At 43.0% G+C, this 17,723-nt stretch overlaps 2 protein-coding genes across 3 annotated transcripts; both read right to left on the reverse strand.

Moving 5' to 3' along the window:
• Positions 1 to 419: 419 nt before the first annotated feature.
• Positions 420 to 8,170, reverse strand: zftraf1 (zinc finger TRAF-type containing 1). 2 transcript variants are annotated; one of them, XM_078267524.1, is made up of 7 exons: positions 7,649 to 8,170; positions 7,062 to 7,392; positions 5,986 to 6,080; positions 5,198 to 5,341; positions 3,852 to 4,063; positions 3,584 to 3,762; positions 420 to 2,931 (listed from the first exon to the last, which is right to left on the reverse strand). In XM_078267524.1, exons 2-7 carry the CDS (start codon positions 7,347 to 7,349, stop codon positions 2,719 to 2,721), a joined length of 1,131 nt encoding a protein of 376 aa, XP_078123650.1. In that variant the 5' UTR covers positions 7,350 to 7,392; positions 7,649 to 8,170; the 3' UTR covers positions 420 to 2,718. The 2 variants fall into 2 exon arrangements, with proteins under 2 accessions (XP_078123650.1, XP_078123649.1); XM_078267523.1 differs by having other exon boundaries at positions 7,062 to 8,170.
• Positions 8,171 to 9,737: 1,567 nt separating this feature from the next.
• On the reverse strand, positions 9,738 to 17,300 carry dclk3 (doublecortin-like kinase 3). Its single transcript, XM_078268306.1, has 7 exons — positions 17,234 to 17,300; positions 15,614 to 15,828; positions 15,065 to 15,196; positions 12,203 to 13,429; positions 11,429 to 11,561; positions 11,075 to 11,242; positions 9,738 to 10,988 (listed from the first exon to the last, which is right to left on the reverse strand). Exons 1-7 carry the CDS (start codon positions 17,298 to 17,300, stop codon positions 10,117 to 10,119), a joined length of 2,814 nt encoding a protein of 937 aa, XP_078124432.1. The 3' UTR covers positions 9,738 to 10,116.
• Between the last annotated feature and the right edge of the window lie 423 nt (positions 17,301 to 17,723).

A 17,723-nucleotide genomic window follows, 5' to 3' on the forward strand; every position in this document is an offset into this window, starting at 1 on the left:
TCCAGCCATCATTAATTTATTTAGGCCTATGATTTTTCTTCTGCAACGTGAAAATATCCAGCTCAATATCCAATTAAATTTGTCTTTACAGACATACAGAACCATTACATAAAATTCTCTTAAGTCTTCAGGCATCTGATATTTGACACTACTTCAAAACACCTTTCACTTTCATGCAAACAATAATGATAAGCCAATGTGCGTTAGTGTTCAGATGCTGGATAATTAATTTTTTACTGAATGTGATTTATATTCTCCCTAGCAAATTCAATGAAACATATCCATCATCCGCACAAGGCTTTAAAATAAAATGTAGATTTCATAACTGAATGCAATATTTATACAGACCAACGGTTTCAGAAAGCCAACTCTATTTTGTCTTCTCTACATTCAGACACACACACACAAATGAGCAGCAGTGCAGGTTCCATGATCTTTAATAAAAGGCACATGTACAGCCATAGTGAGATGAGTGAGTCCACTGGCATAGAGACGAAGCATTAAAACACAGAAATACAGGAAGTAGAGGTCAGGAGGAGAGAGATCTATCTGCTTTACAGTAGAATCTATTTAAGTAACATTTTCTCATTCTCATTCAAGTAAGACTAACACTAATATGTCACGTGGTAAGGTAACCCCCCAACCCCCCCAACTTCCCACCCCTGCCACACACACCATCCTGCACCACCCAAAGTCTGATCTTCCAGAAATGTTTTCCAGGAAGCTCTGAGCGAATGCAGAAGTCCAGATCATTCTGAGACTCTGCAGCGCACACATGTCCCACTGTTGATGGCATCTTTATATTTTGCACAGAGACCCAAAATCCAACCAGTACTCTTATACTGGAAAACAACCTGGACCCAGGTTTTCTGTATGTCGGTTTGTGGTAATTTGACAAAAGAAAACTAAAAATGTTTATTTATAACTTCTTCCATGATGGCAGGAAATTACATATCCAGTGATTATAGCCTGACTGATACTGGATATTTGGGGCTGATAACGATAAAGGTGTTTGGGAGTTCTAAAAATCTCATACTTATTTATTTTAACACACAACATAAACAAACAATCTTGTTTCAGATGCCCTAGATTTGTTTTTTTTAAAGGATTGTGACCATAATACACACTGAGCGGGACATTTTACAGTTGAAACATCGTGTCAGTGCTCTCTGGTGAACAAACTCCGTGACAGTTTCTGTACTGCAATTTCTTGTTACTTATCAGCCGACATATACACTGATACTGATATAGCCGCGATAAGTTAACATCCACTAATATATTCCCCGGTGAATATATAGATCTAGCTCTAACTACTACCTTAAAATCAAGAATGTTAGAAGTTATGCAGGACCAGTTGTTATTGTACTAAAGGGGTGCAAATTCCCAAATAAGTTTGCAAATAATCAAATTACCAAAAGGCAGCTGACACGCAGTGAGCCTGGGGCTTTTAGGGCCCCTGACGGTCTGTTGCTAATCCAGCCATGTCCTCAAGGATCGTACTGTTTAATAGGGACAGGATTCTCACAATTATGATCTGTTTACACACACGCTCCCGCACGCATACTGGCAGCCAGTCACACGCTAAAACCCAAAAGAAAAAAAAGTTCACAGGTACTTAAATATTTAGGGTTAAGAGAAATAAAAATGGTATTAGTGTTGAAGGTTAAATATAACCACAGCTAGAGGAAGAAGTAGAAGAATAAACTAAAATATGCATGCAGCCAGGCCATCTCTCCTCTTGGTGAAAGGTAAAAGGGGGTCACTGATGGGGAACGCCATCTTTTGTCTGTTCTGGCAAAGCTTGAGACGCAAGAGGGACACTTTTGCCAAAACAGAAAGAAATCATAGACTAGACTCAGGCATAAAGTGTGTAGAGGGAAGGGACACACACACTCGCGCTCTCTCTCTCTCTTTCACACACACACACACACACACACACACACACACACACACACACACACACACACACACACACACACACACACACACACACACCCTCCACATCCAGTCACATGTCCAAAGAACAACTTAGTAGAGTCAATCACTCTATTTTCACATTATCACGTCTTTGTGACATTTCATCATAAAATCAGAGTATGGGCCACACTCGAGGGTCACCTAACTCTCTTTCTCTCTCAGTCACACACACACACACACACACACACACACACACACACACGCACACACACGCACACACACGCACACACACGCACACATGCAACAAATGCACACAGCAAATCCTGCTATGTTTGGTGTGTGTGCCAGCTTTGGCTGCAGGTGTCAGGGGTGACAGGTCAGACACAACCTAACGTCAGAGAGCCTCCACAGGTACCGTACACACCAACCATCCCAGAACCCCCTTGCTCACCCAAACACCTTCGCCTGTGCCTTCGCATGTTTCACCCCACCCCTCCATCCTATGGCAACGCCCACCCATCTCCATAGCAACTCACAGCTCCCCGAAGCAAGGGGTCTCACTATCTTGTAAAAGGAGGTAAGTGTAATTAGTGGTGTGTGTGTGTGTATGTATGTGTGTGCGTGTGGAGACGTGTGTACCCTGCGTGAATGTGTATGTGTGTGTGTGTGTGTATGTTAAGAGGTATCAGTGGTTCAGTGGTGTCTTTCTTTAATCTTCATCGCTCCTCTCTCTCAGCCCCTCGCCCTCCATCACCATTCTTCCTCCTCCTCCTCCTCCTCCTCCTCCTCTTCCCTCACTCTTTATTTTTGGACTTGGAAGATGAACAGACGCAGGTTGATGTTTTTGGCGGCCAGCAGTTTGTTGCACTCCACCGAATCGGAGATGGGGAGAGGGACGTAATCGGTCTCGTTGGTGTCGTTGCAGAAGGAGTGGTGGTGGATGACCGGCTTGATCCGCACGTCGTCATACGGCCCCTTCAGCAGCAGAAAGGAGCACTCCAGGGCAGAGTTCACCTGCACAAACAAATCCATGTGTTGCTATATTAGCCCCAACATCTGCTGACTAAGGATACAACAAATATGATACTGATCTTCTTCTTTTTTTAAATCAACATTTTTGATAAGAATCCTGTCAATTTGGGGGAAATAAACTTGTCAGTGCTCGCTGTTGGACAAACTTCTATGAGACCTCCCAACATACAGTATTTCTGCTATTTCTGTCCTGACATTTCTTGTTACTTATCAGTCGACGTATACGCCGATATTGCTATATCTGTGATAAGCCAAATATGGCCCAGGATTTGGGCCATGCATATGTATTTGTCATGCTCCACTGCCAATTACATTTGACATGAATAAGGGAACGATGGCAAAGATAACACACAAACATTAGAGCAGGAAAGGCCAACTTCAGTGTTTTACGCAACTACACCAAAGCGGATGTGTTGTTGTTGTTGGAAGTCATGGTCTGAATGCTTTGATGCAATTCATATTGAGAAATAAGCAACTTAGATGAAAGCTCCTAATCTTTGTTAGCTAAGCGGTGATGATCACTCTGTAACTATCATGTCATTTTCTTAACATCGTTGGCATCATCGGCCCTGAAAACACGCACACACTAAAAAACTTTAAAAATAAACATGGACAGACGGAGGAGTGTGTGTACCTTGCTTTTGAGGATGAGCTGGAAGGAGAGGGTGCGCTTGCAGGACAGGTTGGGGTTGCGTTCAGAGTCGTTAACACGGGCCTTCAGCACCCACGTCTGGTTGAGAACAGTGAAGCGCGGTGTTTCATAGTACAGACGAGTGATGAAGTCATCAGTGCGGTACGGCCTGAACTGCACTTCTGGATGAACAAATAAGTGGAAGATAAGATTTGAAACATGGATAAAGAAAGTCTGTCTGCCCTTGTCTTTATGTATTTTTTGCATGTACCTGTAAACCCAATCTTTTCGTAGCAGAGCAGGCTGAAGATGCTGTTATAGAGCTGCATGTCTCTGCGGTGGCTCTGGTCCATCTCTCCCAGTATTCCCATCAGCTCTGTACCAGTCTTAGTGGGATGGGAGCACTCACTCTCATGTGCTGGCAGCTCGTGGAATGGACCTTGCCAAGGGCAGCCAATCCTCTTGTACTTACACTGTGTCACCCTGGCAACATAATGATGAGAGTCATGGCTTTATGAAAAAATAAGATCCTTTACAGATGTGCTTTGTGATGAATACGTGTACTTTCCTGCAGTGAGTGGAAGGTACTAATAATATCAAAAGGTGCTAATTAACCTAGGCTGTGAATTGAGGCTAAGTCATACTGTCCTAATGATACGTTTGTGCCGAGAGCCAACCTCAAGGAAAGAAAGACTTGGATTTATGTCAATTACATCCTGGATTGAAGTGCTTTTCAATGAATACCTGTTACTTTCTTAACAGTAGAAGTGAAACGTACTAGTTAGCCTCTGTAGTGAACCACGGATAATTAAAATCACACTGACGTAATTCTCTTTATGTTAACTGCAAAGTTTTGTCTTATACATATAACCAAGTAGCTGGAAGGGGTTCAGTAGTTTGGATTCACTACTTTGGCAGAGTACATTAAAATAAATGATTGTAATTACTGCATATTAAATACTGAGTTTGATATTCAAATGGGTAGATTTCCTTAAAAAATAATGGTGGCATCCCTGAGAAGAACAACATCACCTTTATGTGAGAAGCAGTCGGGTCCTCAAAGGAGACCAGCACATTCTTCTGTCTGACCTGACCAAAAACCTGGTGACTGACTTGGCCGTTGTCATGGTAACATTAGCGCAGGCACAGCTGTCCAAAGCAGGGTCACCTGTTGCTATAGCAACAACCCCATAAGATTTCATGCATGCAAATTCAACCGGCCTGAGCATCACACAAAACAGAAACACAAGGCTCTATACCTCTATCATGACCAGTGCCTCCCTTTTAACAAGACACCATTGCCTCCCTAAGAGTGAGCAGCAGCAGCACCCCACACACACACACACACACACACACACACACACACACACACACACACACACACACACACACACACACACACACACACGTCTATGTATATGTACTAGTGATTTAGTTATTGTGTGTGTTAGGTATGCGCACAGCTTTCATTTTCATGTTTCTCTTTCCATTCTCTGTAATCTGAAAGAGCCTGAACTTGCTTGTAGCTGTTTAATTTGAACATTTGTGTTGACTACAGGTATGTGAGATTTCTTAGCTAGGAAAAAAATGTGTTTTTGTGGGTGTGTGTGTATATACCTGTCTTGACACTCTTCTTTCTGGTGTCTCTCTAAGCTGGAGCGGGGGAACTGTTTTAGACAGAAGGTACATTCTGTCGGCAGCTCACTGACAGCCTTCTCCACTGCAAGGTTCCTGCAGCACAAGTTCTTGCTGATCTCACACCTACACAAACAGAAAACCACATATCATAGCTCAATGTAGTAGGATATATAATATGTGTGGTATGTAAAGAATGTTCAAACCAGTTCTTTGCACAACCATGAATAGCTAGTTATGTTTTTCTCAATTGTTGGTGACAAGTTATTTTTCCAGTGCCCATGCATCACTGATAAATGCTAAAGTAATTTGGTAAAACTATGTTGTAAATAACAATACATTTTGATTCTGAGAACTTTATTAACTTAACTGCATTAATGTTTTTCCTACCGTTTGATATCATTGTCATCTTGCCTTAGCTCATCGGATTTGTGTTTTTTTGATGCTGTATTAGCTAGATTTTTTACACACATGGATTATGAATACACATTTGCAGATAACTGTACACATTCACAAATCTGTGTCAGTACGCATTTAAATATTCTTTTACAAATTTAAAAATGAGATTAAGTACACACGGATTGAAATACAGTTGCACAACTCTCGACACACATTTGCAAATAGTTTTGCTACAATAATGGCCCCATACAAAAGTATGTTTTGTAGCCAAGTGTCTGTTGACAGTATAACTGTTTTGAAACTTTGAACTAGTTGGTATTTCCATGTGCACTGGTCAGGAAGTGCTCAGGTTTACAGGGAGCTTGGTGTACCTGCAGTTGGGACACGTGGCCTGTTCCTCCTTGAGACGAGAATCAGCCAGGAGGTGGATAAAACAGCCTGCACACATCAGGTGTCCATTTGTACACTGTGGTGGGGAAAAAGTTGAGGCAACAGTCAAACAAAGTGTATGGGTTAAGTGAAAAAAAATCATTACTTTGGATCCTAAGTGCAAGCTGGAAAGGACTAAGTTTGAAAATGAAATTGTAACTTTCTCGTTGATTGTTATGACAAAAATGTGAACATAATTTGTTCCATTTGTGGTTTATTTCAAGACTATTAATTGGGACTGCCTAATAAATAGATATTTTGGGAAAATATTTAAGAAGAAACAGACTATTTTAGAATTGTATGTTATACTCAAATAGACACATAATTTGGGGGATATATGGATTAACAGGCTTTATGTTTCTGACTTGTTGTGCTTCTCTTAATCAATACATTTTAAGATGTGTATCAATGTTAAAGGGAGAATATTGTGTATGGAAAGAATGTCAACTTGTGTTTACACAGTATTGTTAATAAATGTTAAACAACTGTTTAAAACATGTGTGCTGCATGAAGGGCATGTACATGTTTAAGACTAACTGAACAATTATTAATTACAAATGTGTTCACTTGACATTGAAGAGAGCAGTTTGAGGTCATGAAGGAGAATGTTGGGGTGGGTTGAAGGGAAGGGCAAAAGATTATTCAAATTTAGTTTTGGTTGAGTTCTGGATGTTTGAGTTCTTATGTGGGGTTTGGGGATGTGGTTTTTGCTGGGGGTTATTTGAGGACAATTCACAATATAATGTTATAAACTTCAGCCAGCACAGCTGGCAACTCGGCCTGGGTGTGTCTGGTCTGTCAGCCTCATGGCTCAGCTTGCAGCATATAGACAGTTGGGGCCTGTGTTGTATCTAGTATCACTAAAAATAAATGCTGCTGGCCATATTCAACAGGTTGACTCTGGGGATCGGCGGTTGGGACACATTGAGTTTCTAGTATGAGGTCCAGCTGGTTTGCTGCTGATTGACGGTAGGTTTAGGGTTACGAGGGGAAGGTTTGTGATTGACACCACGTTTACCTGGTATACAGAAGCCTTGGGCAAGTCTAGGCACACGGTGCAGCACAGCACTGAGTACAGTCTCTCCTCCAGCTTTCCTGACTCTCCCTCGGGCAATCTCGCCCTCTTCTTGGGTGGCTCGTCTGGGTCAGGCTCGGGCCCTTCTCGTCGTATCCCGACCTCCTCCTGCATGGCTGCGACCCCGGCGACAGCCTCCACCGCTGCCCCCACGGCCCCGACCCCCATACCGGCTGAGGAGGAGCCAGGGGCGGCCACAACACCTCCGTCTCTCTCTTCCAGTGAAGACATGGCGATGTCTAGAAATTTCTGAGATGTACCTGCCGCGACCAGACTGAGCCCGAAATGTTAGCAGGTTAGCTCAGGGCTAGCTTACAACCTGTCAAGCTAATGGTCAACTGACAGATAACGTTAGCTAACGTTAGCTAGGCTAACGCTACGAAGCAGGCTGTCAGAAAGGAATGCAGGCTAACTTATTATTGTTATTAATGCCCCCCTCCACTTAACGTTACGCACTTGAAATTTAACAAGCCAATTATTGTGTAATAACGAGATCATGTGCAAAGCGTTGACTAGTTTTGTTGACTTACAGTGAGGCTAGCAGACTATGCGGCTAGCTACGTTGACACAAACACAGCAGTCCTCTCCCCTTGCAGAACAAAAACAACTCAGGCGTCTCTCAGCTGTTGTTGTACACTCGACGCCGTTATTCGCAATGACAGCAGCTTACAACGATGTAGCTACACCAGCGGCCCAGCTCGGCTGCTCATTTAACGTCCCTGCTTCGGTACCGACTGACTGTCCACGGGACCCACGGGACCTGTCGGTGATTAAAGCTGCGGCTAGAGACAGTTCTGCTGGGACTCGTCTCTCTGGCTACACAGCCATCTTTGTTTTTTTCCTGTCCGTCTCCCCCGACTTCACCCTGCACAGCCTTTACGACTCCGGGTCAAATTCGTTATTACTCAGGCAGGTTCTCGATCGTGGCTAATACTAGAAGAACCGTATTTAAAAGTAAATATTTTGTCTGTATCTGCAATGGCCTCTATGTGCCAGTGACTACTTCAGTACAGCCGTGGATTGGCTGACAGCGGAATGTTTATTGTGGCAGATGACTTGGGGTATTTAAAGAGTTTTTAAAAGCGCATGCGTACTGAGCGCCTGCGGGTCAGTGTATGGCCGTTGGTCCATTCTTATATACTGTCTATGTGTATGGCAGGACTTGAAAGGTGACCAAAACCTGATATGCGACAAACGTAGGCCACTCCAACAGAGGACGCATCCATGCAATGTAATGGACCTCATCTACATATTATAACACATTGATAACACTGTCACTAAACTTCATAACAATACATTCTTAATTTTAATTTTGGATTGCCCTATTGTCTTACTGTTTACAATCCTCATAGCCGTTTGTTTATGTGTGTGTGCGTGTGTGTGTGTGTGTGTGTGTGTGTGTGTGTGTGTGTGTGTGTGTGTGTGTGTGTGTGTACACTTTTTTTATATACAAACATATGTGTACATAGTAGTCAAATGTTTGTGTACCTTGTGCAGCTTTGTTGTCCTTGTTTTTAGCCATATGTCTATGTGTATGTACTTTGAGAGCAACAAAAAGACAGAGTCAAATTCCTTGTGTGTGGTTACAGTAATTTGGCCTCGCAAGCTGGTTATGATTCTGTTCTGATAACAAAAACACCTTTCTGCTGCCATGTTTATGGCCCTGTGGCAGCAATCTATCAAAGTGGTTCAACTGGTTGTGCCCCTGTGTCTGTGTGTTTTAAAGAATGCATAAATAATTCAGCCAGAAAAAAACAGGGTGATTGAAGCGAGCCTAAACTAACCTTGGCCACTGATAGTAGGTCAGAAGCATTTATACGCTTATTTACCCCTTCAGCGCCCCAGATATGTGGCTTAGCAGCTTCAGGGGCTGGGAGGGGTGCATTTGTGTACAGGATAGGGGGCTGTGTGTAAGTCCTTTAGATTAGGTGGGGCAGGATGTCTATGTCAGCTGTGTGCAATGAGAGGGGGGGGGGGCAAGACTAACCACTCCCATTGGACAGACAGACAGATATGCCTTATTTGGTCTGTGTGGCATGGCAGTGGAGCCATACCTTTTCAGCTATGCACACCAGTTTAGCCAGTAGTATGTGGCCACACACTGTGTCCTAAATGCTGGGCAGTTCTCATTATTATCCACTGGATCTTATCACACATTAATTTGTTTAAATATTACCACAGATTGCTAATTCACTGGCTGTTGATTATCACATGGTTACAGTGCCAGAATTATTAATTTAAATCAGCCGTAGTTTGTTGCCAACCCAACCCAGTACAAAATATGTACAATAAACACATTATCTGAAATATGGTGTTCAAGAGTTTAGTAAATATGGCAAACTTTTACCTGGACTAAAATGAAAAGTTCTTGGTACAGATATTTTTAGTTTATGAATGTATAGTAAACAAATGTTGCTAGATAAACAATCCTAGCACAGATTTCTAGGAATTGACTTCAAGGGGAATAAAAGGAGGATGGATTAGTGTCGTCACACAAGCAATCAAAAATAGCTACCACTAGCAATGGCAGACACAACAACATATCATATTCTCAAAGTTAAACATGGCTTGCAGAAAAAAATATATAACAACTAAAACAAAAAAATCATTTCAGAAATGTACTAAAAAGTATTTTCATTAATACATCACAACATTAGAAACCATGACAAACTGCAAATCTGTTTAAATCAAAATTGAGCCCCACTTGATCACCTCTATTCCATTAACTTCAACATAGTGCTAAACTACTTCCCCTCTTCATACCTTGGTCATTACACAACACCTCATCATCAATTTGTGATTGCAGGATACATGGATTACACACATTTATGAGATTTATCTAGCCTAGCCAGTCAGACCCTATTCACTCCCAAGAGAGTAAATCACATCATCTGCAGGTCATTCAAGGATTCAGCTGCCAGGAAATCGTATTGTCCGGAACAATGAAAGTGATGACCCTGATCTAATCACACAGTGAAACAGGAGATTGACATTGAGGTCAAGACTGCGTTGGTGGGTGGGTGGCAGTGGTGTAAGCATTCGGCTTGTCATAGTTTTCAGATGGGTGATTCTGGGCAGTGGCTGTGGTAGATTTGCGCAGGGGAGAGGTACAATTCTGCTGATGGAGAGAGTGAGAAGATGAAGAAGCTGCTGCTGGGTTCGAGGATGGGTGGTGTTCCGTTAAGTTACCTGCTGTGGTTCGTTGCGCTGTATTGGTGGAAGTTGGTGAATATGTAGGTGATTGCTTTTGGCTGTTCTCTGTCTTAATCTGGGATGGAAACTCAGATTGGGCTGGGGGTGCACCAAGCAGATTGAGTTCAACACTCGGGCTGGCTGGACTGCCAGGATAACAGTCTGGGGGACCTGGATCCTGCATTTCTGGCATGCTGGGCTCCCTGTTGGGTGAACTGGAGCATGTAGAGATGCACTCTGGTTTCTGTTGACCAGGTGTGGCCACTGAAGGTGTGTGCACTTGGAGCTGTGGAGATATGGTGTGAACTGTACTTGTCTCTTTTGATTGTTGCTGTAATGGTTTGTTCTCATCTTGTCCTCTTCCTGTGTTCATCTCAGTTTGTCTCTCATCATGTCTGTTGAACTCTTTATGTATGACCTCTCCCTCAAGGTTGGTGTGCCCTGGTGTTGTGTCTGTCGTTGTTTCGGCTGCATTGGTCTGAGCTAGTCTCTGGACTTGTCTGGACTTGTCTGGTTCTGCTCCAGTGTCTGCGGTGTCCCTCTGAGTCTTGTCTGTGAGCGCCCTCTGCCTGCAAATTGAAGCCATAGCCTTCACCCAGGGATGGAGCAAGGTCTGCTCTGCTGTCAGCCTCACCGTGGGATCTGGCTGAAGCAGAGCGCTGACAAGGCCTCTGGCTTCTGCACACAAGCACACAATAATAAAAAAAATATATATTTTTTTGTGTCATTTGTGGTTGCACACTTTATTTTTCTGTACTTCTCACCTTCTGAGATTGGGTCCCAGTAGGGGGACAGGAAGTGGAGTTGTGCCTGTTTTATTAGCTGGAACAGTTCTTCCTGGTCCCGATCCCGACTGCGAAATGGAGGAAATCCACTCAGCAGGATGTAGAGAATAACACCCAGAGCCCACACATCCACTGCAACTCCATAACCTGCTGGGTCAAACCACAGTTAATTTTAAAAATATTTCTCAAGTTCAGATTACAAATTGATAAAAAGAAGTTTTAGGAAGAGTTTAAAATAAGAAACACCCTTAATTAGTGATAAAACACAGATTTAAAATTAAAAAGCATTCCTTTTTTTGTAAAGCAGTGATTTATGCTGCAAACAATACTAACCTGTCTCATAGAGAATCTCTGGGGCTACATACGTGGGTGTGCCACATATGGTGAAGACTGGTTCAGTCACAACCATGGCAAGACCAAAGTCACCCAGCTTCAGCCTACAGATGCCAGCAGCAACATGCTCTATCTGAGAGATAGCAAGAAAAACAAGACACAGACAGAAACTGAGTCAGGCTTGGAGGCGTTGAGACTATTTTAAAATGTTAAAAAATGAATAAAAAAAATCCAGGGGCACCCTCATGCTTGCCATAGAAACTTGTGTTACTGACACGTTCCTGCATTTTTGTTTTTTGCAGAATATTGTCTTTAGTTTCCTCCAGATTAAGTGCCATATCATCGATTGTACTGGTATGACAGACTCGTAATGTGGCAGTTTGACAGGCCAGCCAAAGTTTTAAAACAAGGTCCAGACAGAAGATGCATAAAAGTTGTCTGACTTGTTGCCTTTAATTACACTATTACCAAAGTAATAATAAAGAATAAAGAATTGATTGTGGTTATTTGCTGTTCTAATTGAAAACTATATGGATAGTCTTTCTTTAAGGTCCATTTTGGATATAGGATTTCATGAGACAAAGAAAAAAAATCATAATAAATCATTTTGCTTGCAACTATGTATAGAATTTATAAAATATATATATTTGGCACCTCCTAGTGGAAATATATAAAACAGAATGTCTAAACTTTTTCAAACAAAAAGTATGCCATCAGAATCAAGATGCAATAATCACATACAAATTCACCTCCATACCATACAAAGACACTCACCAGTAGGTTTTCTGGTTTGAGGTCTCGGTGGACAATACTTTTGCAGTGGATGTAGTTTAGTGCTTCACTCACATCTGACACCAAAAGTCCTGCCTCTGCCTCTGGAAACTTCCCCCTCTCACTGACGGCCTCAAACAGATCCCCCCCGCTCACCAGCTCCATCACCAGGTAGGAGTGAGTGTGCGTGTGGTGGTGCGCAAACAGCCTCACTATGCGAGGATGACAGAGGCTACCCAGAAGGCTCAGCTCATTCTGCATCATGTGCTCTCGCCCAATCAGCTTGGAGCGTTCAACAATCTTCACCGCCAGGGTTTGTCCGTTGTCACGATCGCGGCACTCTCGTACTACTGCAAAGTTGCCATCTCCAACCACGCGTCCAATTTCATAGCGACGCTCGATATCTGCCAGGAGGACATCACTGCTGTCTGAGGGAAGGTCAAAGCTCGTCCTCTGCTGTATGTCCTTGTGTACTCGACCCACATCTCGAAGTGGATTTGAAAGTAATTGGGCAACACTCTTCTCCTCATCTCTGCTGATTGGCTGAAGAAGTGGAGTTCTGATCTTAATGTGCAATTTTCTCACTTCTGTTTCTGTATAGGAACTTTCTTTTTGCTTCCTCGACACAGGAGGAAGTGGGACCCTCCCTGACAGTAGATTGAGCCGATCTGGAGACTGATGTTTAACTCTCCTTGCTAAGCAGTCTTCACACAGTGCAGGAGAGGTTATGTCTGCTTCTCTAAGACCTTCCTCATGTTTAAATGGACCAATGACAGACAGCTGTCGCTCCCTGACCCCACCTCTCACACGCAGTCTCTGCAGGTGGTTGGGCAGCTGAGCAGGTTTTCTGCATGAATTCTTTTTATGACACTTCTGAACTTCGGAGTCATAATTTTCAGGCTGGTGTGTGCCTATATGGTGAGGCAGCTGTGTACTTGGGTATGTATTTGTATTATTTTTAACATGTGTATTTGTGTCCTGATGTATCTCTTCGTTAGTTTGTGCCTTGCTGCTGTCCGTCCCCTCACTGTATCCACTGTCAGCTTTAGCTGCTTTATCTGGCGCTGGACGAAGTCTTTTCTCCCAGGCCCGTAGTGCGTCAGCCTGGTAATGGGAATGTTCTGGAAACAGCTCCTCTAAAGCTTCCTGCACACCACTCAGCTCTGGACGAGCTTTCCCCAACGCCAGGAAGGCAACCTCGCCTTGGAAGAAATCACATACACCTTTCACCTATGAAAAAAAAACAGGCAAGTGGACCTGATCAGACCACAACATAATGTCGTAAGGCTCCTGTTTAGAATTAACTATTACATCCAGCCCAAAAATTTACTTTTTTTTTACCTTTAAGATTTTCCCCAGTCTTTCAGTTTACTGTAATTATTTAATTAAAAAATGTCTTGTTCAGCCCTGAGGGGAACGCAATTAATTGGGAGACAGTTTGGGACAACATTTTCCACTGTTCCAAGAACCCAAATCACCAGTAGGCTATATCCACTTCAACATATGTCATAGGACATATTGGACTCCCCAGAAGAGATACGTCTCTAAAGTCATTTCCACTCCCTACTGCACGTTCTGTCAACCTGAACAATCCTGCATATGGTCTGGGAGTGTGAACAGGTGCAGTTCTGGAATAAAACAACATCAATAATATCTGATGTGATACGCTGCCCCCCCCCCCCACTCGCTTTGTATAAAATAGTGGTTGGCCTATTTTCTGGACATAGTTATGCTTGAGCTCTCTACAGCAAGGATTAACAAAGCCAAATCATCAACTATCAACCTATGGAAAAGTGCAGCAGCACAAATATCAGACCTAATGACCTCAGCGCCACAAGAACTAGAGGAGAGCGACTAGGCAAGGTGTGATTTCTGTTTGTTTGTTTTATTTTCCTCGAGACCGCAGAGGGTGGGTGAGAGTTTTTGTTCTTGTTCAGTTTGTGTTTCTCTGTTCTGTATGTCTGCATACAAAAAAAAAACAATAAAAAGTTGATCTAAAAAAAAAAAAAATGTCTTGTTCTATGTATTATAAAAGAAAGTCGACCTAGAGCACACAGAGTTTCAAAAAAGGTCAACAATTGATTGTTGTTGCTTTTTTAGTTTAATGTGAGAGAGCGGTGGAGAAAGCTGTTGTTCTCCAGGAATACAATGTCAAGCAGCATTACTCATCTAGGGCTGTATGACAGCCAAAATAGGAAGAGATGAGTTGCTTAGCCTCAGAGTGCAGATATAGTTGAAAGTTATTGTAATATTGAGTATTTTCTCCCCGCAAGTGGTGCTCCATAGAAAGAACAACTTTCGCCTGCGACCCCAAGGTAATTTCATTTTCAACCATCATTTAAGAGCTTTGTAGCATCATTGCATGCAATTTGTGAACATGAACATTTCTAAATTCTCATTGGGATAGTGTCCACATATCCCTTTATTTCAGCCGCCTGGGCTGTCCTTTTAATTAATTTGACCCGCTTAATAGGTGGGTGTCAACTGAGGATCAGTGCATTAGGTGTGTTAAGCCCAAAACTGGATTACCAACTGGGACAAAGACGGACAATGCCCTGGGGCCCCATAACTTCAGGGGCCTCGAAAGCTCCAGTTCTACTGTGTGTCAACTTGTTTGAGCTATTTAATTGAACATTTGTATGGAGCAACTGACATGAAAAGGGCCTTAAGGTGTGTCTTACTGTATTACCTAATATTGAGGCCCTGTCATGAAAAATCTAGTTTCAAGTCCTTCATTATTTTGGATTTTGTGCTTACATGTGTCACAGCAAACCTGGGTGCAAGGTACATATTGCAGAGAATGTGGGAAGAATGTGAGAATAGTTTTTTTGCCTCAGGGTTTATGTGACCGTGGTTGAGCCTCACCTCTCGTGCGTGGGTTGTGTAGAGACGTGTGACTCTGGCTCTGTGCCAGCGAGGAAACCCCAACGCCTCAGAGATATCTAATAGCAGTTGCTCGAAGGACACCACACCTCTACGGTTCAAAAGCACTGTTACCTTGAAAACAGAGACAAAAATGACAGTTAAGTTATGAAATCCTTTCCCATGTAACTCCAGAGGGGTGCCCTGGTAGCTCACCTGGTAGAGCGTGTGCCCCGTGTACCAAGTCTCAGTCCTTACCGCAGCGGCCCAGGGTTTGATTTCAACCTGCAGCCCTTTGATGCATGTTTTTCCCTTCTTTCTCCCTGCTTTCCAGTCTACAACTATCCTATTGGTTAAAGGCTAAAATACCCCAAAAATAATCTTTAAAAAAAAATGACTAGATGTGTTATTGGCTGATCATGAGAACAACATTTAGGTTACCAGGATGTTTAAAGTCCCTTTGTGTGGTTTAGGGTCCTTTGTCAATTTTAGTTGATCAGGAAATGGAATTGTACCTTATTTTAAAGTGAAAGTGGTAAATATTGAGTTCACCTTGCGTAGTGTACTTTGACCACAGGGGTGGATGATGGTGACCAGATGGGGCCTCTCTGCGCTCTCTTCTGCATGGCGGGTGTGGAAGAGAGGGAGGTGAGGAGGAGGAGGAGGAGGAGGGAAGTGGGACCTGTGGACCTGTCTTGTAGGGTGGGGGTGAATGGGCCATGGCTGGGGTGCCCCTCCAGCACGCTTCAACAAGGGGACCGGAGGAGCTGAAGCAGGGAGAAATGGAGGACAGGGGTGAAAGCACAAAGACAGAAAGCGAGAGCTGGATTATTGAAAGTGTACTCAATAACACTGATGTCATCACATTGTTTCTTCGAGACTTGTATACAAAGGAAAACTCATAAGTAACACAACACCAGTTCCTCATCTTGTGTTAGTGTGCACGTGTGTGTGAAAACAAATCCGGCTGATCAGATTTGAGCATTTTCCATCACATGGAGTGCAAAGGCCATTTGAGATTCTTCAAGCACCTTGCTCCACCAACTGAATTATTTAGGCTACCTTAAGTCATGCAAACCCACACACAACACACACACACACACACTTGAGAAAAGCTTGCTTGACCTGGTTAGGGCTCAGCTGAATCTGCATGATTAATGAAGCATTAGAGAAACACAACATCTTTGACGTTTCACTTTCTGGCACTGAGTGAGAAAGAGAGATGTTATCCAGTCGGGGGGTTTTCTTTTGTTTCAAGATGAAAGAACACACAGAAACACAAGCCTCTATACCTCTATCATGCCAGTGCCCCCCTTTTAACAAGACACCATTGCCTCCCTGAGAGTGCGCAGCAGCACCACACACACACACACACACACACACACACACACACACACACACACACAGGTTTGTGGCACTATCTTTGTGGGGACCTGTCATTGACATAATGCATTCCCTAGCCCCTTACCCTAACCTTAACCATCACAACTAAATACCTAACCCTTACCCTCACCCTAACCATAACCTAATTCTATCCCTAATCCTACAACCAAGTCTTAACCCTCAAACAGCCCTTTAAACTTGTGGGGTCCAGCATTTTCGCCCCACAAAGCTGTCGGAACCCCACAAGTATACTGGACCCCACGAATATAGTTAAACAAGCCCCCCCCTCCCCCAACACACACACACACACACACACACACACACACACACTAGATTTTCACAGTAGACATAGAAAAACGTCATGTCATTAAGCTTAAACATAAAGAGCCAGCTGTGGCCGGTCAAGAACCGGGAACTGGGACCTCAGAGGGTCTTTGTGTGTGTGTGTGTGTGTGTGTGTGTGTGTGTGTGTGTGTGTGTGAGAGGGGGGCATAGACAGTAATTTTAATACCCGTCTTCTTGTTCTTTACTTTTCTTCTTCTTAGACCTAGTAATGGCATAATAAATCACACTATTTTACATATTGCACAGCTAAAACGAGGCCCCAATCTTTAAAATACTTTAAAATGTTAATCGTCAATGGCCTACCTACGCAGTTTAGCCATTTGAGATTAAAGACAGAGTATTATTTGTATTCAAGAGTCTTGACTGTAACACTCAGTAAAGCTTTTATTATTATTTTAACTAGGCTATTTAAGTAAAATCCATTCAATCCGGCCATCGACTCACCTGCTATTCTCCATTTAGGGTTGCGTGCCGCTTCGCATCCATACCGGGCTCTCTGTGAGGGCGTCATGACTCTCCAAAACAACACATGAACTAAAACAACTCAGTGACATTCATTTTTTATTCAGTTCTTTTTTCTCTATAAGTCGCTGCTGTCATATCCTCGGCTGTTAGCTTCTAGAAAAGGTAACAGGATGCGCTGTGAGATGACCGGACCTGGTGTAGCTACAGTGGTTACCATGGATACACGTCAAGTTGGACGGCTAAAGAAAGATAAATAGGCTACCGGAAGCGGAGCGATTTTGCCGACAAAATAAAATATTTTGAATGACTGAATATTGTCTCGTTGATAGCTTATCTACCCAGCAGCATACTTTTAAAACAAACAGGAGGTTGTCATCTACCACTAGAAACTAGAAGCTAACCATTTTCTCTTAGTGTACTATACTATATGCCTACTAACATGATAATGACAAGCCTGAAGGAACACCCT

The sequence above is a fragment of the Sander vitreus genome, chromosome 14 (genome assembly GCF_031162955.1).
Source record: "Sander vitreus isolate 19-12246 chromosome 14, sanVit1, whole genome shotgun sequence".
NCBI lineage: Eukaryota > Metazoa > Chordata > Actinopteri > Perciformes > Percidae > Sander > Sander vitreus.

Excerpts from the sequence above, each read along its gene's own strand:
- zftraf1 (XM_078267524.1), bottom strand. The coding sequence starts at position 7,349 with ATGTCTTCACTGGAAGAGAGAGACGGAGGTGTTGTGGCCGCCCCTGGC. Across the intron at positions 6,081-7,061 it reads CCAAGGCTTCTGTATACCAG|TGTACAAATGGACACCTGAT; the intron begins GTAAACGTGGTG and ends TCCCCACCACAG. Across the intron at positions 3,763-3,851 it reads CGAAAAGATTGGGTTTACAG|AAGTGCAGTTCAGGCCGTAC; the intron begins GTACATGCAAAA and ends TTGTTCATCCAG.
- dclk3 (XM_078268306.1), bottom strand. The coding sequence starts at position 17,300 with ATGACGCCCTCACAGAGAGCCCGGTATGGATGCGAAGCGGCACGCAAC. Across the intron at positions 15,197-15,613 it reads GTCAAAGTACACTACGCAAG|GTAACAGTGCTTTTGAACCG; the intron begins GTGAACTCAATA and ends TCTGTTTTCAAG. Across the intron at positions 13,430-15,064 it reads ACACAACCCACGCACGAGAG|GTGAAAGGTGTATGTGATTT; the intron begins GTGAGGCTCAAC and ends TTTTTTTCATAG.